This window comes from Lampetra fluviatilis, chromosome 76 (genome assembly GCF_964198595.1).
Source record: "Lampetra fluviatilis chromosome 76, kcLamFluv1.1, whole genome shotgun sequence".
NCBI lineage: Eukaryota > Metazoa > Chordata > Hyperoartia > Petromyzontiformes > Petromyzontidae > Lampetra > Lampetra fluviatilis.
The window spans coordinates 3,078,368-3,095,867 of NC_136350.1; the positions used below are offsets into that span (position 1 = coordinate 3,078,368).

The window sequence follows — 17,500 nt, forward strand, 5'->3', positions numbered from 1 at the left end:
AAACTGGGGTTGAGGTTCCAGAAGAACTGGTTCGTGTACGGGGTGCCGTACCTACCCAACAAAAGCCACGACCTCCTGAGTTTCGTGTGTGCACAAGCCAAAATGGCTATATACAAAACCCGAAAGAAAAAACAGGCTGGCGCGTCGGATGCCGGCTGCTCGGCGGTGGCGACGACGCGCGGACTTGTCAAAGCGCGGCTCCGACTGGAACACGCGTACCATGCGCACGTGGGCGACGACCACGCCGTTTTCTGCGAGAGGTGGGGGGCCGGTCAGGCCCTCTGCACCGTGGCAGACGGAAAACTGACTTTTACTCTCTGACGGGTTGGCCTCGGAAGACGGCGGAAAACGCCGACGCGATACTGACGCTGCGCGTCAAAATGTGGCGCACTGTGCCGTTGTTCGCTGTCTCCAGCCGCTAGGGCTAACAAAATACCAAAATGACTCCGGCGCAATTGCGCAGGAGGGAATAAAGTTGCCCTAAAAAGTCAAAAGTCTCTCTCTCCGTGTCTCTCTCTCTGTGCACTCGCTCGCTCGCAGCTCCGCGCAAGACGAGAGCCAGCTGAGGGAGCTGCAGGTGTCCATGGAGCTGCAGAGCGAGCGCAGCGACGAGGACTGCAGCGTGGCCAGAGTCCGGGAGACTTTCTCCTTCCGAGGGCACCGCTGCCTCGTCATGGAGCTCGTGCCGTACGCACCACCACTCACTCACTCACCAGCATCACCATCAGCACCATCACTCACTCACTCACCAGCATCACCATCAGCACCATCACTCACTCACTCACCAGCATCACCATCACTCACCAGCACCACTCACTCACCAGCACCACTCACTCACCAGCACTCACCAGCACCACTCACTCACCACTCACTCACCAGCATCACCATCAGCACCATCACCACTCACTCACCAGCATCACCATCAGCACCATCACCACTCACTCACCAGCATCACCATCACCACTCACTCACCAGCATCACCATCACCACTCACTCACCAGCATCACCATCAGCACCATCACCACTCACCACCATCACCACTCACTCACCAGCATCACCATCACCACTCACTCACCAGCATCACCATCACCACTCACTCACCAGCATCACCATCAGCACCATCACCACTCACCACCATCACCACTCACTCACCAGCATCACCATCACCACTCACTCACCAGCATCACTCACCAGCATCACCATCAGCACCACCACCACTCACTCACCATCACCACTCACCAGCACTCACTCACTCACCAGCACCACCACCACTCACTCACCACCACTCACTCACCAGCACCACCATCATCACTCACCAGCACCACCACCACTCACTCACCAGCACTCACTCACCAGCACCACTCACTCACCAGCACCACTCACTCACCAGCACTCACTCACTCACTCACCACCACCACTCACTCACTCACCATCACCACTCACTCACTCACCAGCACCACTCACTCACCAGCACCACCACCACTCACTCACTCACCATCACCATCACCACTCACTCACCAGCATCACTCACCAGCACCACCACCACTCACTCACTCACCATCACCATCACCACTCACTCACCAGCATCACTCACCAGCATCACCACTCACTCACTCACCAGCATCACCACCACTCACTCACTCACCAGCACCACTCACTCACCAGCACCACTCACTCACCAGCACTCACTCACTCACTCACCACCACCACTCACTCACTCACCACCACCACTCACTCACTCACCAGCACCACTCACTCACCAGCACCACCACCACTCACTCACTCACCATCACCATCACCACTCACTCACCAGCATCACTCACCAGCATCACCACCACTCACTCACCAGCACCACTCACTCACCAGCACTCACTCACTCACTCACCACCACCACTCACTCACTCACCAGCATCACCACTCACTCACCACTCACTCACCACTCACTCACCAGCATCACTCACCAGCACCACCACCACCACCACTCACTCACTCACCAGCATCACCACTCACTCACCACTCACTCACCACTCACTCACCAGCATCACCACTCACTCACCATCACCATCACTCACCATCACCACTCACTCACCAGCATCACCATCACCACCATCACTCACTCACTCACTCACCAGCATCACTCACCATCACCACTCACTCACCAGCACCACCATCACCACTCACTCACCATCACCACTCACTCACCAGCACCACCATCACCACTCACTCACCAGCACTCACTCACCACCACCAGCACTCACTCACTCACCACCACCACTCACTCACCAGCATCACTCACCAGCACCACCATCATCACTCACTCACCAGCACCACCACCACTCACCATCATCACCACTCACTCACCAGCATCACTCACCAGCATCACCATCACCATCACTCACCATCATCACTCACTCACCATCATCACCACCACTCACTCACCATCATCACCACTCACTCACCAGCATCACCATCACCATCACTCACCATCATCACCACTCACTCACCAGCATCACTCACCAGCATCACTCACTCACCAGCATCACCACTCACTCACCATCACCATCACTCACCATCACCACTCACTCACCAGCATCACCATCACCACCATCACCATCACTCACCATCACCACTCACTCACCAGCATCACCATCACCACTCACTCACTCACCAGCACCATCACCACTCACTCACTCACCAGCACCATCACCACTCACTCACCATCATCACCACTCACTCACCAGCATCACCATCACCATCACTCACCATCATCACCACTCACTCACCAGCATCACTCACCAGCATCACTCACTCACCAGCATCACCACTCACTCACCATCACCATCACTCACCATCACCACTCACTCACCAGCATCACCATCACCACCATCACCATCACTCACCATCACCACTCACTCACCACCATCACCATCACCACTCACAACTCACTCACCAGCACCATCACCACTCACTCACTCACCAGCACCACTCACCAGCATCACCATCACCACTCACTCACCAGCACCACTCACCAGCACTCACTCACCAGCATCACCACTCACTCACCAGCATCACCACCATCACCACTCACCACTCACTCACCAGCACTCACTCACCATCACCACCATCACCACTCACTCACCAGCACCACCACCACTCACTCACCACTCACTCACCATCATCACTCACTCACCAGCACCACCACCACTCACTCACCACTCACTCACCATCATCACTCACTCACCAGCACCACTCACTCACCATCACCATCACCACTCACTCACCACCATCACCACTCACTCACCAGCACCACCACCACTCACTCACCACTCACTCACCATCACCACTCACTCACCAGCACCACCAGCACTCACTCACCACTCACTCACCATCATCACTCACTCACCAGCACCACCACCACTCACTCACCACTCACTCACCATCATCACTCACTCACCAGCACCACTCACTCACCATCACCATCACCACTCACTCACCACCATCACCACTCACTCACCAGCACCACCACCACTCACTCACCAGCATCACTCACCAGCATCACTCACTCACCAGCACCACCATCATCACTCACCATCACCATCACTCACTCACTCACCACCATCACCACTCACTCACCATCACCATCACTCACTCACTCACCACCATCACCACTCACTCAACATTACCACCATCATCATCACTACCACCATCACCACTCACCACTCACTCACTCACCACCATCACAACCACCACTCACTCACTCACCAGCACCACTCACTCACCAGCATCACTCACTCACCATCATCACTCACTCACCACTCACTCACCATCATCACTCACTCACCACCACCACTCACTCACCATCACCACCATCACCATCACCACTCACTCACCACCATCACCACTCACTCACCAGCACCACCACCACTCACTCACCAGCACCACCACCACTCACTCACCAGCATCACTCACTCACCAGCATCACCATCATCACTCACCATCACCATCACTCACTCACTCACTCACCACCATCACCACTCACTCAACATTACCACCATCATCATCACTACCACCATCACCACTCACCACTCACTCACTCACCACCATCACAACCACCACTCACTCACTCACCACCATCACTCACCAGCACCACCACCACTCACTCACCACCATCACCACCACCACTCACTCACTCACTCACCACCATCACCACCACCACTCACTCACCACTACCACCACTAATACCATCACCACCAGGACCACTACCACCACTACCACCACTACCACCAACACCACCAGCAATCACTCACTCACCATCACCACACCACCAGCACAACCACCACCACCACCCACCCACCACTCACTCACCACCAGCACCACCACCACCCACTCGCCCACCACACCACACCACCACCACCCACCACCACTCACGCACTTACCACCACACCACCACCACCACCCACCCACTCACCACCACACCATCACCACCACACCATCACCACCACCCACTCGCCCACGACACCACACCACCACCACCCACCACCACTCACGCACTTACCACCACACCACCACCACCACCACCACCACCCACCCACTCACCACCACACCATCACCACCACACCATCACCACCACCCACTCGCCCACCACACCACACCACCACCACCCACCACCACTCACGCACTTACCACCACACCACCACCACCACCCACCCACTCACCACCACACCATCACCACCACACCATCACCACCACCCACTCACCCACCACCACCACCCACCACAACCCACTCACCCACTCACCACCACCACCACTCGCCCACCACCCACCACCACCACCACCACTCACCTCCACTCACTCACTCACCACCACACCACACCACCACCACCCACCCACCCACACCACACCACCACCACCACCCACCTCCACTCACTCACTCACCACCACACCACCACCACCACCCACCACCCACCACCCACCTACTCTCTCACCCACTCACCACCACCCACTCACCCACCCACCCACCACCCACCCACCACCCACCACCCACCACCACCCACTCACCACTCACTCACCCACCCACTCACCCACCGACCCACTCACCACAACACCACCACCACCACACCACCACCACCACCCACCACCACTCACTCACTCACTCGCCATCATCACCATTCACTCACCATCACCACCACCACCACCACCCACCCACCACCACCACCCACCCACCACCCACCACCCACCACCCACCCACCACCCACCACCACCCACCACCCACCCACCACCCACTCACCACTCACTCACCCACCCACTCACCCACCACCCACTCACCACTCACTCACCCACCCACCGACCCACTCACCACTCACTCACCCACCCACTCACCCACCGACCCACTCACCACCACACCACCACGCACAGAGACCCACCCACACAGAGATGGAGACACCGCTGACGCCGCTGTCTGTCCATCACAGCACGAACCTCCACTGGCTGCTCAATGACTTGGGGCAGAGGCGTATGGACGAGGACATGGCGAGGTCTTACACCAGGAGCATCCTCCACTTCCTCGCCTACGCCAAGTCGCGGGGCATCGTGCACGGAGACATCAAGCCGGTGAGCGGAGGGCACGCTGGGGGCGCGGACACTCGCTCCGATACTCGGTGCTCTGACAGATGTAGATGCCACTGGTTCTGTAGATGTAGATGCCACTGGTTCTTCACGTTCTGCAGATGTAGATGCCACTGGTTCTTCACGTTCTGCAGATGTAGATGCCACTGGTTCTTCACGTTCTGTAGATGTAGATGCCACTGGTTCTTCACGTTCTGTAGATGTAGATGCCACTGGTTCTTCGCGTTCTGTAGATGTAGATGCCACTGGTTCTTCACGTTCTGTAGATGTAGATGCCACTGGGTCTTCACGTTCTGCAGATGTAGATGCCACTGGTTCTTCACGTTCTGCAGATGTAGATGCCACTGGTTCTTCACGTTCTGCAGATGTAGATGCCACTGGTTCTTCACGTTCTGTAGATGTAGATGCCACTGGTTCTTCACGTTCTGTAGATGTAGATGCCACTGGTTCTTCGCGTTCTGTAGATGTAGATGCCACTGGTTCTTCACGTTCTGTAGATGTAGATGCCACTGGGTCTTCACGTTCTGCAGATGTAGATGCCACTGGTTCTTCACGTTCTGCAGATGTAGATGCCACTGGTCCTTCACGTTCTGCAGATGTAGATGCCACTGGTTCTTCACGTTCTGCAGATGTAGATGCCACTGGTTCTTCACGTTCTGTAGATGTAGATGCCACTGGTTCTTCACGTTCTGCAGATGTAGATGCCACTGGTTCTTCACGTTCTGTAGATGTAGATGCCACTGGGTCTTCACGTTCTGCAGATGTAGATGCCACTGGTTCTTCACGTTCTGTAGATGTAGATGCCAATGGGTCTTCACGTTCTGCAGATGTAGATGCCACTGGTTCTTCACGTTCTGCAGATGTAGATGCCACTTGGTCTTCACGTTCTGCAGATGTAGATGCCACTGGTCCTTCACGTTCTGCAGATGTAGATGCCACTGGTTCTTCACGTTCTGCAGATGTAGATGCCACTGGTTCTTCACGTTCTGTAGATGTAGATGCCACTGGTTCTTCACGTTCTGCAGATGTAGATGCCACTGGTTCTTCACGTTCTGCAGATGTAAATGCCACTGGGTCTTCACGTTCTGCAGATGTAGATGCCACTGGTTCTTCACGTTCTGCAGATGTAGATGCCGCTGGTTCTTCACGTTCTGCAGATGTAGATGCCACTGGGTCTTCACGTTCTGCAGATGTAGATGCCACTGGTTCTTCACGTTCTGCAGATGTAGATGCCACTGGTTCTTCACGTTCTGCAGATGTAGATGCCACTGGTTCTTCACGTTCTGCAGATGTAGATGCCACTGGGTCTTCACGTTCTGTAGATGTAGATGCCACTGGTTCTTCACGTTCTGCAGATGTAGATGCCACTGGGTCTTCACGTTCTGCAGATGTAGATGCCACTGGTTCTTCACGTTCTGTAGATGTAGATGCCACTGGTTCTTCACGTTCTGCAGATGTAGATGCCACTGGTTCTTCACGTTCTGCAGATGTAGATGCCACTGGTTCTTCACGTTCTGCAGATGTAGATGCCACTGGTTCTTCACGTTCTGTAGATGTAGATGCCACTGGTTCTTCACGTTCTGCAGATGTAGATGCCACTGGTCCTTCACGTTCTGCAGATGTAGATGCCACTGGTCCTTCACGATCTGCAGATGTAGATGCCACTGGTTCTTCACGTTCTGCAGATGTAGATGCCACTGGTTCTTCACGTTCTGCAGATGTAGATGCCACTGGTTCTTCACGTTCTGCAGATGTAGGTGCCACTGGTTCTTCACGTTCTGTAGATGTAGATGCCACTGGTTCTTCACGTTCTGCAGATGTAGATGCCACTGGTTCTTCATGTTCTGTAGATGTAGATGCCACTGGTTCTTCACGATCTGCAGATGTAGATGCCACTGGTTCTTCACGTTCTGTAGATGTAGATGCCACTGGTTCTTCACGTTCTGCAGATGTAGATGCCACTGGTTCTTCACGTTCTGCAGATGTAGATGCCACTGGTTCTTCACGTTCTGTAGATGTAGATGCCACTGGTTTTTCACGTTCTGCAGATGTAGATGCCACTGGTTCTGTAGATGTAGATGCCACTGGTTCTTCACGATCTGCAGATGTAGATGCCACTGGTTCTGTAGATGTAGATGCCACTGGTTCTTCACGTTCTGCAGATGTAGATGCCACTGGTTCTGTAGATGTAGATGCCACTGGTTCTTCACGATCTGCAGATGTAGATGCCACTGGTTCTGTAGATGTAGATGCCACTGGTTCTTCACGATCTGCAGATGTAGATGCCACTGGTTCTGTAGATGTAGATGCCACTGGTTCTTCGCGTTCTGCAGATGTAGATGCCACTGGTTCTTCACGTTCTGCAGATGTAGATGCCACTGGTTCTGTAGATGTAGATGCCACTGGTTCTTCACGATCTGCAGATGTAGATGCCACTGGTTCTTCGCGTTCTGTAGATGTAGATGCCACTGGTTCTTCACGTTCTACAGATGTAGATGCCGCTGGTTCTTCACGTTCTGTAGATGTAGATGCCACTGGGTCTTCACGTTCTGTAGATGTAGATGCCACTGGTTCTTCACGTTCTACAGATGTAGATGCCACTGGTTCTTCACGTTCTGCAGATGTAGATGCCACTGGTTCTTCACGTTCTGTAGATGTAGATGCCACTGGTTCTTCACGTTCTGCAGATGTAGATGCCACTGGGTCTTCACGTTCTGCAGATGTAGATGCCACTGGTTCTTCACGTTCTACAGATGTAGATGCCACTGGTTCTTCACGTTCTACAGATGTAGATGCCACTGGTTCTTCACGTTCTGTAGATGTAGATGCCACTGGTTCTTCACGTTCTGCAGATGTAGATGCCACTGGTTCTTTACGTTCTGCAGATGTAGATGCCACTGGTTCTTCACGTTCTGCAGATGTAGATGCCACTGGTCCTTCACGTTCTGCAGATGTAGATGCCACTGGTTCTTCACGTTCTACAGATGTAGATGCCACTGGTTCTTCACGTTCTGCAGATGTAGATGCCACTGGTTCTTCACGTTCTGCAGATGTAGATGCCACTGGTTCTTCATGTTCTGTAGATGTAGATGCCACTGGTCCTTCACGTTCTGTAGATGTAGATGCCACTGGTCCTTCACGTTCTGTAGATGTAGATGCCACTGGTTCTTCACGTTCTGCAGATGTAGATGCCACTGGTTCTTCACGTTCTGCAGATGTAGATGTCACTGGTTCTTCACGTTCTGCAGATGTAGATGCCACTGGTTCTTCATGTTCTGTAGATGTAGATGCCACTGGTTCTTCACGTTCTGCAGATGTAGATGCCACTGGTTCTTCACGTTCTGCAGATGTAGATGCCACTGGTCCTTCACGTTCTGTAGATGTAGATGCCACTGGTTCTTCACGTTCTGCAGATGTAGATGCCACTGGTTCTGTAGATGTAGATGCCACTGGTTCTTCACGTTCTGCAGATGTAGATGCCACTGGTTCTTCACGTTCTGCAGATGTAGATGCCACTGGTTCTTCACGTTCTGCAGATGTAGATGCCACTGGGTCTTCACGTTCTGTAGATGTAGATGCCACTGGTTCTTCACGTTCTGTAGATGTAGATGCCACTGGTTCTTCACGTTCTGTAGATGTAGATGCCACTGGTTCTTCATGTTCTGCAGATGTAGATGCCACTGGTTCTTCACGTTCTACAGATGTAGATGCCACTGGTTCTTCACGTTCTGTAGATGTAGATGCCATTGGTTCTTCACGTTCTACAGATGTAGATGCCACTGGTTCTTCACGTTCTGTAGATGTAGATGCCACTGGTTCTTCACGATCTGTAGATGTAGATGCCACTGGTTCTTCACGTTCTGTAGATGTAGATGCCACTGGTTCTTCACGTTCTGTAGATGTAGATGCCACTGGTTCTTCATGTTCTGCAGATGTAGATGCCACTGGTTCTTCACGTTCTGCAGATGTAGATGCCACTGGTTCTTCATGTTCTGCAGATGTAGATGCCACTGGTTCTTCATGTTCTGCAGATGTAGATGCCACTGGTTCTTCACGTTCTGCAGATGTAGATGCCACTGGTTCTTCACGTTCTGCAGATGTAGATGCCACTGGTTCTTCATGTTCTGCAGATGTAGATGCCACTGGTTCTTCACGTTCTGCAGATGTAGATGCCACTGGTTCTTCACGTTCTGCAGATGTAGATGCCACTGGTTCTTCATGTTCTGCAGATGTAGATGCCACTGGTTCTTCACGTTCTGTAGATGTAGATGCCAATGGTTCTTCATGTTCTGTAGATGTAGATGCCACTGGTTCTTCACGTTCTGCAGATGTAGATGCCACTGGTTCTTCATGTTCTGCAGATGTGGATGCCACTGGTTCTTCACGTTCTGTAGAAGTAGATGCCACTGGTTCTTCATTTTCTGTAGATGTAGATGCCACTGGTTTTTCACGTTCTGTAGAAGTAGATGCCACTGGTTCTTCACGTTCTGTAGAAGTAGATGCCACTGGTTCTTCATGTTCTGCAGATGTAGATGCCACTGGTTCTTCACGTTCTGTAGATGTAGATGCCACTGGTTCTTCATGTTCTGTAGATGTAGATGCCACTGGTTCTTCACGTTCTGTAGATGTAGATGCCACTGGTTCTTCATGTTCTGTAGATGTAGATGCCACTGGTTCTTCACGTTCTGTAGATGTAGATGCCACTGGTTCTTCACGTTCTGTAGATGTAGATGCCACTGGTTCTTCACGTTCTGTAGATGTAGATGCCACTGGTTCTTCACGTTCTGTAGATGTAGATGCCACTGGTTCTTCACGTTCTGCAGATGTAGATGCCACTGGTTCTTCACGTTCTGTAGATGTAGATGCCACTGGTTCTTCACGTTCTGCAGATGTAGATGCCACTGGTTCTTCACGTTCTGTAGATGTAGATGCCACTGGTTCTTCACGTTCTGTAGATGTAGATGCCACTGGTTCTTCACGTTCTGCAGATGTAGATGCCACTGGTTCTTCACGTTCTGTAGATGTAGATGCCACTGGTTATTCACGATCTGCAGATGTAGATGTCACTGGTTCTTCATGTTCTGCAGATGTAGATGCCACTGGTTCTTCACGTTCTGTAGATGTAGATGCCACTGGTTCTTCACGTTCTGCAGATGTAGATGCCACTGGTTCTTCACGTTCTGTAGATGTAGATGCCACTGGTTATTCACGATCTGCAGATGTAGATGTCACTGGTTCTTCATGTTCTGCAGATGTAGATGCCACTGGTTCTTCACGTTCTGTAGATGTAGATGCCACTGGTTCTTCATGTTCTGCAGATGTAGATGCCACTGGTTCTTCACGTTCTGTAGATGTAGATGCCACTGGTTCTTCACGTTCTGTAGATGTAGATGCCACTGGTTCTTCATGTTCTGCAGATGTAGATGTCACTGGTTCTTCACGTTCTTTAGATGTAGATGCCACTGGTTCTTCACGTTCTGCAGATGTAGATGCCACTGGTTCTTCACGTTCTGTAGATGTAGATGCCACTGGTTCTTCATGTTCTGCAGATGTAGATGTCACTGGTTCTTCACGTTCTTTAGATGTAGATGTCACTGGTTCTTCACGTTCTGCAGATGTAGATGCCACTGGTTCTTCACGTTCTGTAGATGTAGATGCCACTGGTTCTTCATGTTCTGCAGATGTAGATGTCACTGGTTCTTCACGTTCTTTAGATGTAGATGCCACTGGTTCTTCACGTTCTGTAGATGTAGATGCCACTGGTTCTTCACGTTCTGTAGATGTAGATGCCACTGGTTCTTCACGTTCTGCAGATGTAGATGCCACTGGTTCTGTAGATGTAGATGCCACTGGTTCTTCACGATCTGCAGATGTAGATGCCACTGGTTCTTCACGATCTGCAGATGTAGATGCCACTGGTTCTTCACGTTCTGTAGATGTTGATGCCACTGGTCCTTCACGATCTGTAGATGTAGATGCCACTGGTTCTTCACGTTCTGTAGATGTAGATGCCACTGGTTCTTCACGATCTGCAGATGTAGATGTCACTGGTTCTTCACGATCTGCAGATGTAGATGCCACTGGTTCTTCACGTTCTGTAGATGTAGATGCCACTGGTTCTTCACGTTCTGCAGATGTAGATGCCACTGGTTCTTCACGTTCTGCAGATGTAGATGCCACTGGTTCTTCACGTTCTGCAGATGTAGATGCCACTGGTCCTTCACGTTCTGGAGATGTAGATGCCACTGGTCCTTCACGATCTGTAGATGTAGATGCCACTGGTTCTTCACGTTCTGCAGATGTAGATGCCACTGGGTCTTCACGTTCTGCAGATGTAGATGCCACTGGTTCTTCACGTTCTGCAGATGTAGATGCCACTGGGTCTTCACGATCTGCAGTGTAGATGCCACTGGTTCTTCACGTTCTGCAGATGTAGATGCCACTGGTTCTTCACGATCTGTAGATGTAGATGCCACTGGTTCTTCACGATCTGCAGATGTAGATGCCACTGGTTCTTCACGTTCTGCAGATGTAGATGCCACTGGTTCTTCACGTTCTGTAGATGTAGATGCCACTGGTTCTTCACGATCTGTAGATGTAGATGCCACTGGTTCTTCACGTTCTGCAGATGTAGATGCCACTGGTTCTTCACGTTCTGCAGATGTAGATGCCACTGGTTCTTCACGTTCTGCAGATGTAGATGCCACTGGTTCTTCACGATCTGTAGATGTAGATGCCACTGGTTCTTCACGTTCTGTAGATGTAGATGCCACTGGTTCTTCACGTTCTGCAGATGTAGATGCCACTGGTTCTTCACGTTCTGCAGATGTAGATGCCACTGGTTCTTCACGTTCTGTAGATGTAGATGCCACTGGTTCTTCACGATCTGCAGATGTAGATGCCACTGGTTCTTCACGTTCTGCAGATGTAGATGCCACTGGTTCTTCACGTTCTGCAGATGTAGATGCCACTGGTTCTTCACGTTCTGCAGATGTAGATGCCACTGGTTCTTCACGATCTGTAGATGTAGATGCCACTGGTTCTTCACGTTCTGTAGATGTAGATGCCACTGGTTCTTCACGTTCTGCAGATGTAGATGCCACTGGTTCTTCACGTTCTGCAGATGTAGATGCCACTGGTTCTTCACGTTCTGTAGATGTAGATGCCACTGGTTCTTCACGTTCTGCAGATGTAGATGCCACTGGTTCTTCACGTTCTGCAGATGTAGATGCCCCTGGTTCTTCACGTTCTGTAGATGTAGATGCCCCTGGTTCTTCACGTTCTGTAGATGTAGATGCCACTGGTTCTTCACGTTCTGTAGATGTAGATGCCCCTGGTTCTTCACGTTCTGTAGATGTAGATGCCACTGGTTCTTCATGTTCTGCAGATGTAGATGCCACTGGTTCTTCACGTTCTGCAGATGTAGATGCCACTGGTTCTTCATGTTCTGCAGATGTAGATGCCACTGGTTCTTCATGTTCTGCAGATGTAGATGCCACTGGTTCTTCACGTTCTGCAGATGTAGATGCCACTGGTTCTTCACGTTCTGCAGATGTAGATGCCACTGGTTCTTCATGTTCTGCAGATGTAGATGCCACTGGTTCTTCACGTTCTGCAGATGTAGATGCCACTGGTTCTTCACGTTCTGCAGATGTAGATGCCACTGGTTCTTCATGTTCTGCAGATGTAGATGCCACTGGTTCTTCACGTTCTGTAGATGTAGATGCCAATGGTTCTTCATGTTCTGTAGATGTAGATGCCACTGGTTCTTCACGTTCTGCAGATGTAGATGCCACTGGTTCTTCATGTTCTGCAGATGTGGATGCCACTGGTTCTTCACGTTCTGTAGAAGTAGATGCCACTGGTTCTTCATTTTCTGTAGATGTAGATGCCACTGGTTCTTTACGTTCTGTAGAAGTAGATGCCACTGGTTCTTCACGTTCTGTAGAAGTAGATGCCACTGGTTCTTCATGTTCTGCAGATGTAGATGCCACTGGTTCTTCACGTTCTGTAGATGTAGATGCCACTGGTTCTTCATGTTCTGTAGATGTAGATGCCACTGGTTCTTCACGTTCTGTAGATGTAGATGCCACTGGTTCTTCATGTTCTGTAGATGTAGATGCCACTGGTTCTTCACGTTCTGTAGATGTAGATGCCACTGGTTCTTCACGTTCTGTAGATGTAGATGCCACTGGTTCTTCACGTTCTGTAGATGTAGATGCCACTGGTTCTTCACGTTCTGTAGATGTAGATGCCACTGGTTCTTCACGTTCTGCAGATGTAGATGCCACTGGTTCTTCACGTTCTGTAGATGTAGATGCCACTGGTTCTTCACGTTCTGCAGATGTAGATGCCACTGGTTCTTCACGTTCTGTAGATGTAGATGCCACTGGTTCTTCACGTTCTGTAGATGTAGATGCCACTGGTTCTTCACGTTCTGCAGATGTAGATGCCACTGGTTCTTCACGTTCTGTAGATGTAGATGCCACTGGTTATTCACGATCTGCAGATGTAGATGTCACTGGTTCTTCATGTTCTGCAGATGTAGATGCCACTGGTTCTTCACGTTCTGTAGATGTAGATGCCACTGGTTCTTCACGTTCTGCAGATGTAGATGCCACTGGTTCTTCACGTTCTGTAGATGTAGATGCCACTGGTTATTCACGATCTGCAGATGTAGATGTCACTGGTTCTTCATGTTCTGCAGATGTAGATGCCACTGGTTCTTCACGTTCTGTAGATGTAGATGCCACTGGTTCTTCATGTTCTGCAGATGTAGATGCCACTGGTTCTTCACGTTCTGTAGATGTAGATGCCACTGGTTCTTCACGTTCTGTAGATGTAGATGCCACTGGTTCTTCATGTTCTGCAGATGTAGATGTCACTGGTTCTTCACGTTCTTTAGATGTAGATGCCACTGGTTCTTCACGTTCTGCAGATGTAGATGCCACTGGTTCTTCACGTTCTGTAGATGTAGATGCCACTGGTTCTTCACGTTCTGTAGATGTAGATGCCACTGGTTCTTCACGTTCTGCAGATGTAGATGCCACTGGTTCTGTAGATGTAGATGCCACTGGTTCTTCACGATCTGCAGATGTAGATGCCACTGGTTCTTCACGATCTGCAGATGTAGATGCCACTGGTTCTTCACGTTCTGTAGATGTTGATGCCACTGGTCCTTCACGATCTGTAGATGTAGATGCCACTGGTTCTTCACGTTCTGTAGATGTAGATGCCACTGGTTCTTCACGATCTGCAGATGTAGATGTCACTGGTTCTTCACGATCTGCAGATGTAGATGCCACTGGTTCTTCACGTTCTGTAGATGTAGATGCCACTGGTTCTTCACGTTCTGCAGATGTAGATGCCACTGGTTCTTCACGTTCTGCAGATGTAGATGCCACTGGTTCTTCACGTTCTGCAGATGTAGATGCCACTGGTCCTTCACGTTCTGGAGATGTAGATGCCACTGGTCCTTCACGATCTGTAGATGTAGATGCCACTGGTTCTTCACGTTCTGCAGATGTAGATGCCACTGGGTCTTCACGTTCTGCAGATGTAGATGCCACTGGTTCTTCACGTTCTGCAGATGTAGATGCCACTGGGTCTTCACGATCTGCAGTGTAGATGCCACTGGTTCTTCACGTTCTGCAGATGTAGATGCCACTGGTTCTTCACGATCTGTAGATGTAGATGCCACTGGTTCTTCACGATCTGCAGATGTAGATGCCACTGGTTCTTCACGTTCTGCAGATGTAGATGCCACTGGTTCTTCACGTTCTGTAGATGTAGATGCCACTGGTTCTTCACGATCTGTAGATGTAGATGCCACTGGTTCTTCACGTTCTGCAGATGTAGATGCCACTGGTTCTTCACGTTCTGCAGATGTAGATGCCACTGGTTCTTCACGTTCTGCAGATGTAGATGCCACTGGTTCTTCACGATCTGTAGATGTAGATGCCACTGGTTCTTCACGTTCTGTAGATGTAGATGCCACTGGTTCTTCACGTTCTGCAGATGTAGATGCCACTGGTTCTTCACGTTCTGCAGATGTAGATGCCACTGGTTCTTCACGTTCTGTAGATGTAGATGCCACTGGTTCTTCACGATCTGCAGATGTAGATGCCACTGGTTCTTCACGTTCTGCAGATGTAGATGCCACTGGTTCTTCACGTTCTGCAGATGTAGATGCCACTGGTTCTTCACGTTCTGTAGATGTAGATGCCACTGGTTCTTCACGATCTACAGATGTAGATGCCACTGGTTCTTCACGTTCTGCAGATGTAGATGCCACTGGTTCTTCACGTTCTGCAGATGTAGATGCCCCTGGTTCTTCACGTTCTGTAGATGTAGATGCCCCTGGTTATTCACGTTCTGTAGATGTAGATGCCGCTGGTTCTTCACGTTCTGCAGATGTAGATGCCACTGGTTCTTCACGTTCTGCAGATGTAGATGCCACTGGTTCTTCACGTTCTGTAGATGTAGATGCCACTGGTTATTCACGATCTGTAGATGTAGATGCCACTGGTTCTTCACGTTTTACTGATGTAGATGCCACTGGTTCTTTATGTTCTGTAGATGTAGATGCCACTGGGTCTTCACGTTCTGTAGATGTAGATGTAGATGCCACTGGTTCTTCACGTTCTGTAGATGTAGATGCCACTGGTTCTTCACGTTCTGTAGATGTAGATGCCACTGGTTCTTCACGTTCTGCAAATGTAGATGCCACTGGTTCTTCACGTTCTGCAGATGTAGATGCCACTTGGTCTTCACGTTCTGCAGATGTAGATGCCACTGGTTCTTCACGTTCTGCAGATGTAGATGCCACTTGGTCTTCACGTTCTGTAGATGTAGATGCCACTGGTTCTTCACGTTCTGCAGATGTAGATGCCACTTGGTCTTCACGTTCTGTAGATGTAGATGCCACTGGTTCTTCACGTTCTGCAGATGTAGATGCCACTGGGTCTTCACGTTCTGCAGATGTAGATGTCACTGGTTCTTCACGTTCTGCAGATGTAGATGCCACTGGTTCTTCACGTTCTGTAGATGTAGATGCCACTGGTTCTTCACGTTCTGCAGATGTAGATGCCACTGGTTCTTCACGTTCTGCAGATGTAGATGCCACTGGTTCTTCACGTTCTGTAGATGTAGATGCCACTGGTTCTTCACGTTCTGCAGATGTAGATGCCACTGGTTCTTCAAGTTCTGCAGATGTAGATGCCACTGGGTCTTCACGTTCTGTAGATGTAGATGCCACTGGTTCTTCATGTTCTGCAGATGTAGATGCCACTGGTTCTTCACGTTCTGCAGATGTAGATGCCACTGGTTCTTCACGTTCTGCAGATGTAGATGCCACTGGGTCTTCACGTTCTGCAGATGTAGATGCCACTGGTTCTTCATGTTCTGCAGATGTAGATGCCACTGGGTCTTCACGTTCTGCAGATGTAGATGCCACTGGGTCTTCACGTTCTGCAGATGTAGATGCCACTGGTTCTTCACGTTCTGCAGATGTAGATGCCACTGGTTCTTCACGTTCTGCAGATGCAGATGCCACTGGTTCTTCATGTTCTGCAGATGTAGATGCCACTGGGTCTTCACGTTCTGCAGATGTAGATGCCACTGGTTCTTCACGTTCTGCAGATGTATATGCCACTGGTTCTTCATGTTCTGCAGATGTAGATGCCACTGGTTCTTCACGTTCTGCAGATGTAGATGCCACTGGTTCTTCACGTTCTGCAGATGTAGATGCCACTGGTTCTTCATGTTCTGCAGATGTAGATGCCACTGGTTCTTCACGTTCTGCAGATGTAGATGCCACTGGTTCTTCACGTTCTGCAGATGTAGATGCCACTGGTTCTTCACGTTCTGCAGATGC

The 17,500-nt window shown here is 50.3% G+C and overlaps 1 protein-coding gene across 1 annotated transcript in view; it reads left to right on the forward strand.

Moving 5' to 3' along the window:
- The window catches only part of LOC144953422 (dual specificity tyrosine-phosphorylation-regulated kinase 2-like), a 53,611-nt gene that overhangs the window by 24,024 nt on the left and 12,087 nt on the right, over positions 1–17,500 (forward strand). Inside the window, exons 5-6 of the mRNA XM_078883999.1 lie at positions 541–687; positions 5,472–5,610. Coding sequence (XP_078740125.1) covers positions 541–687; positions 5,472–5,610 — 286 coding nt within the window. The remainder of the gene's footprint in view (positions 1–540; positions 688–5,471; positions 5,611–17,500) is intronic.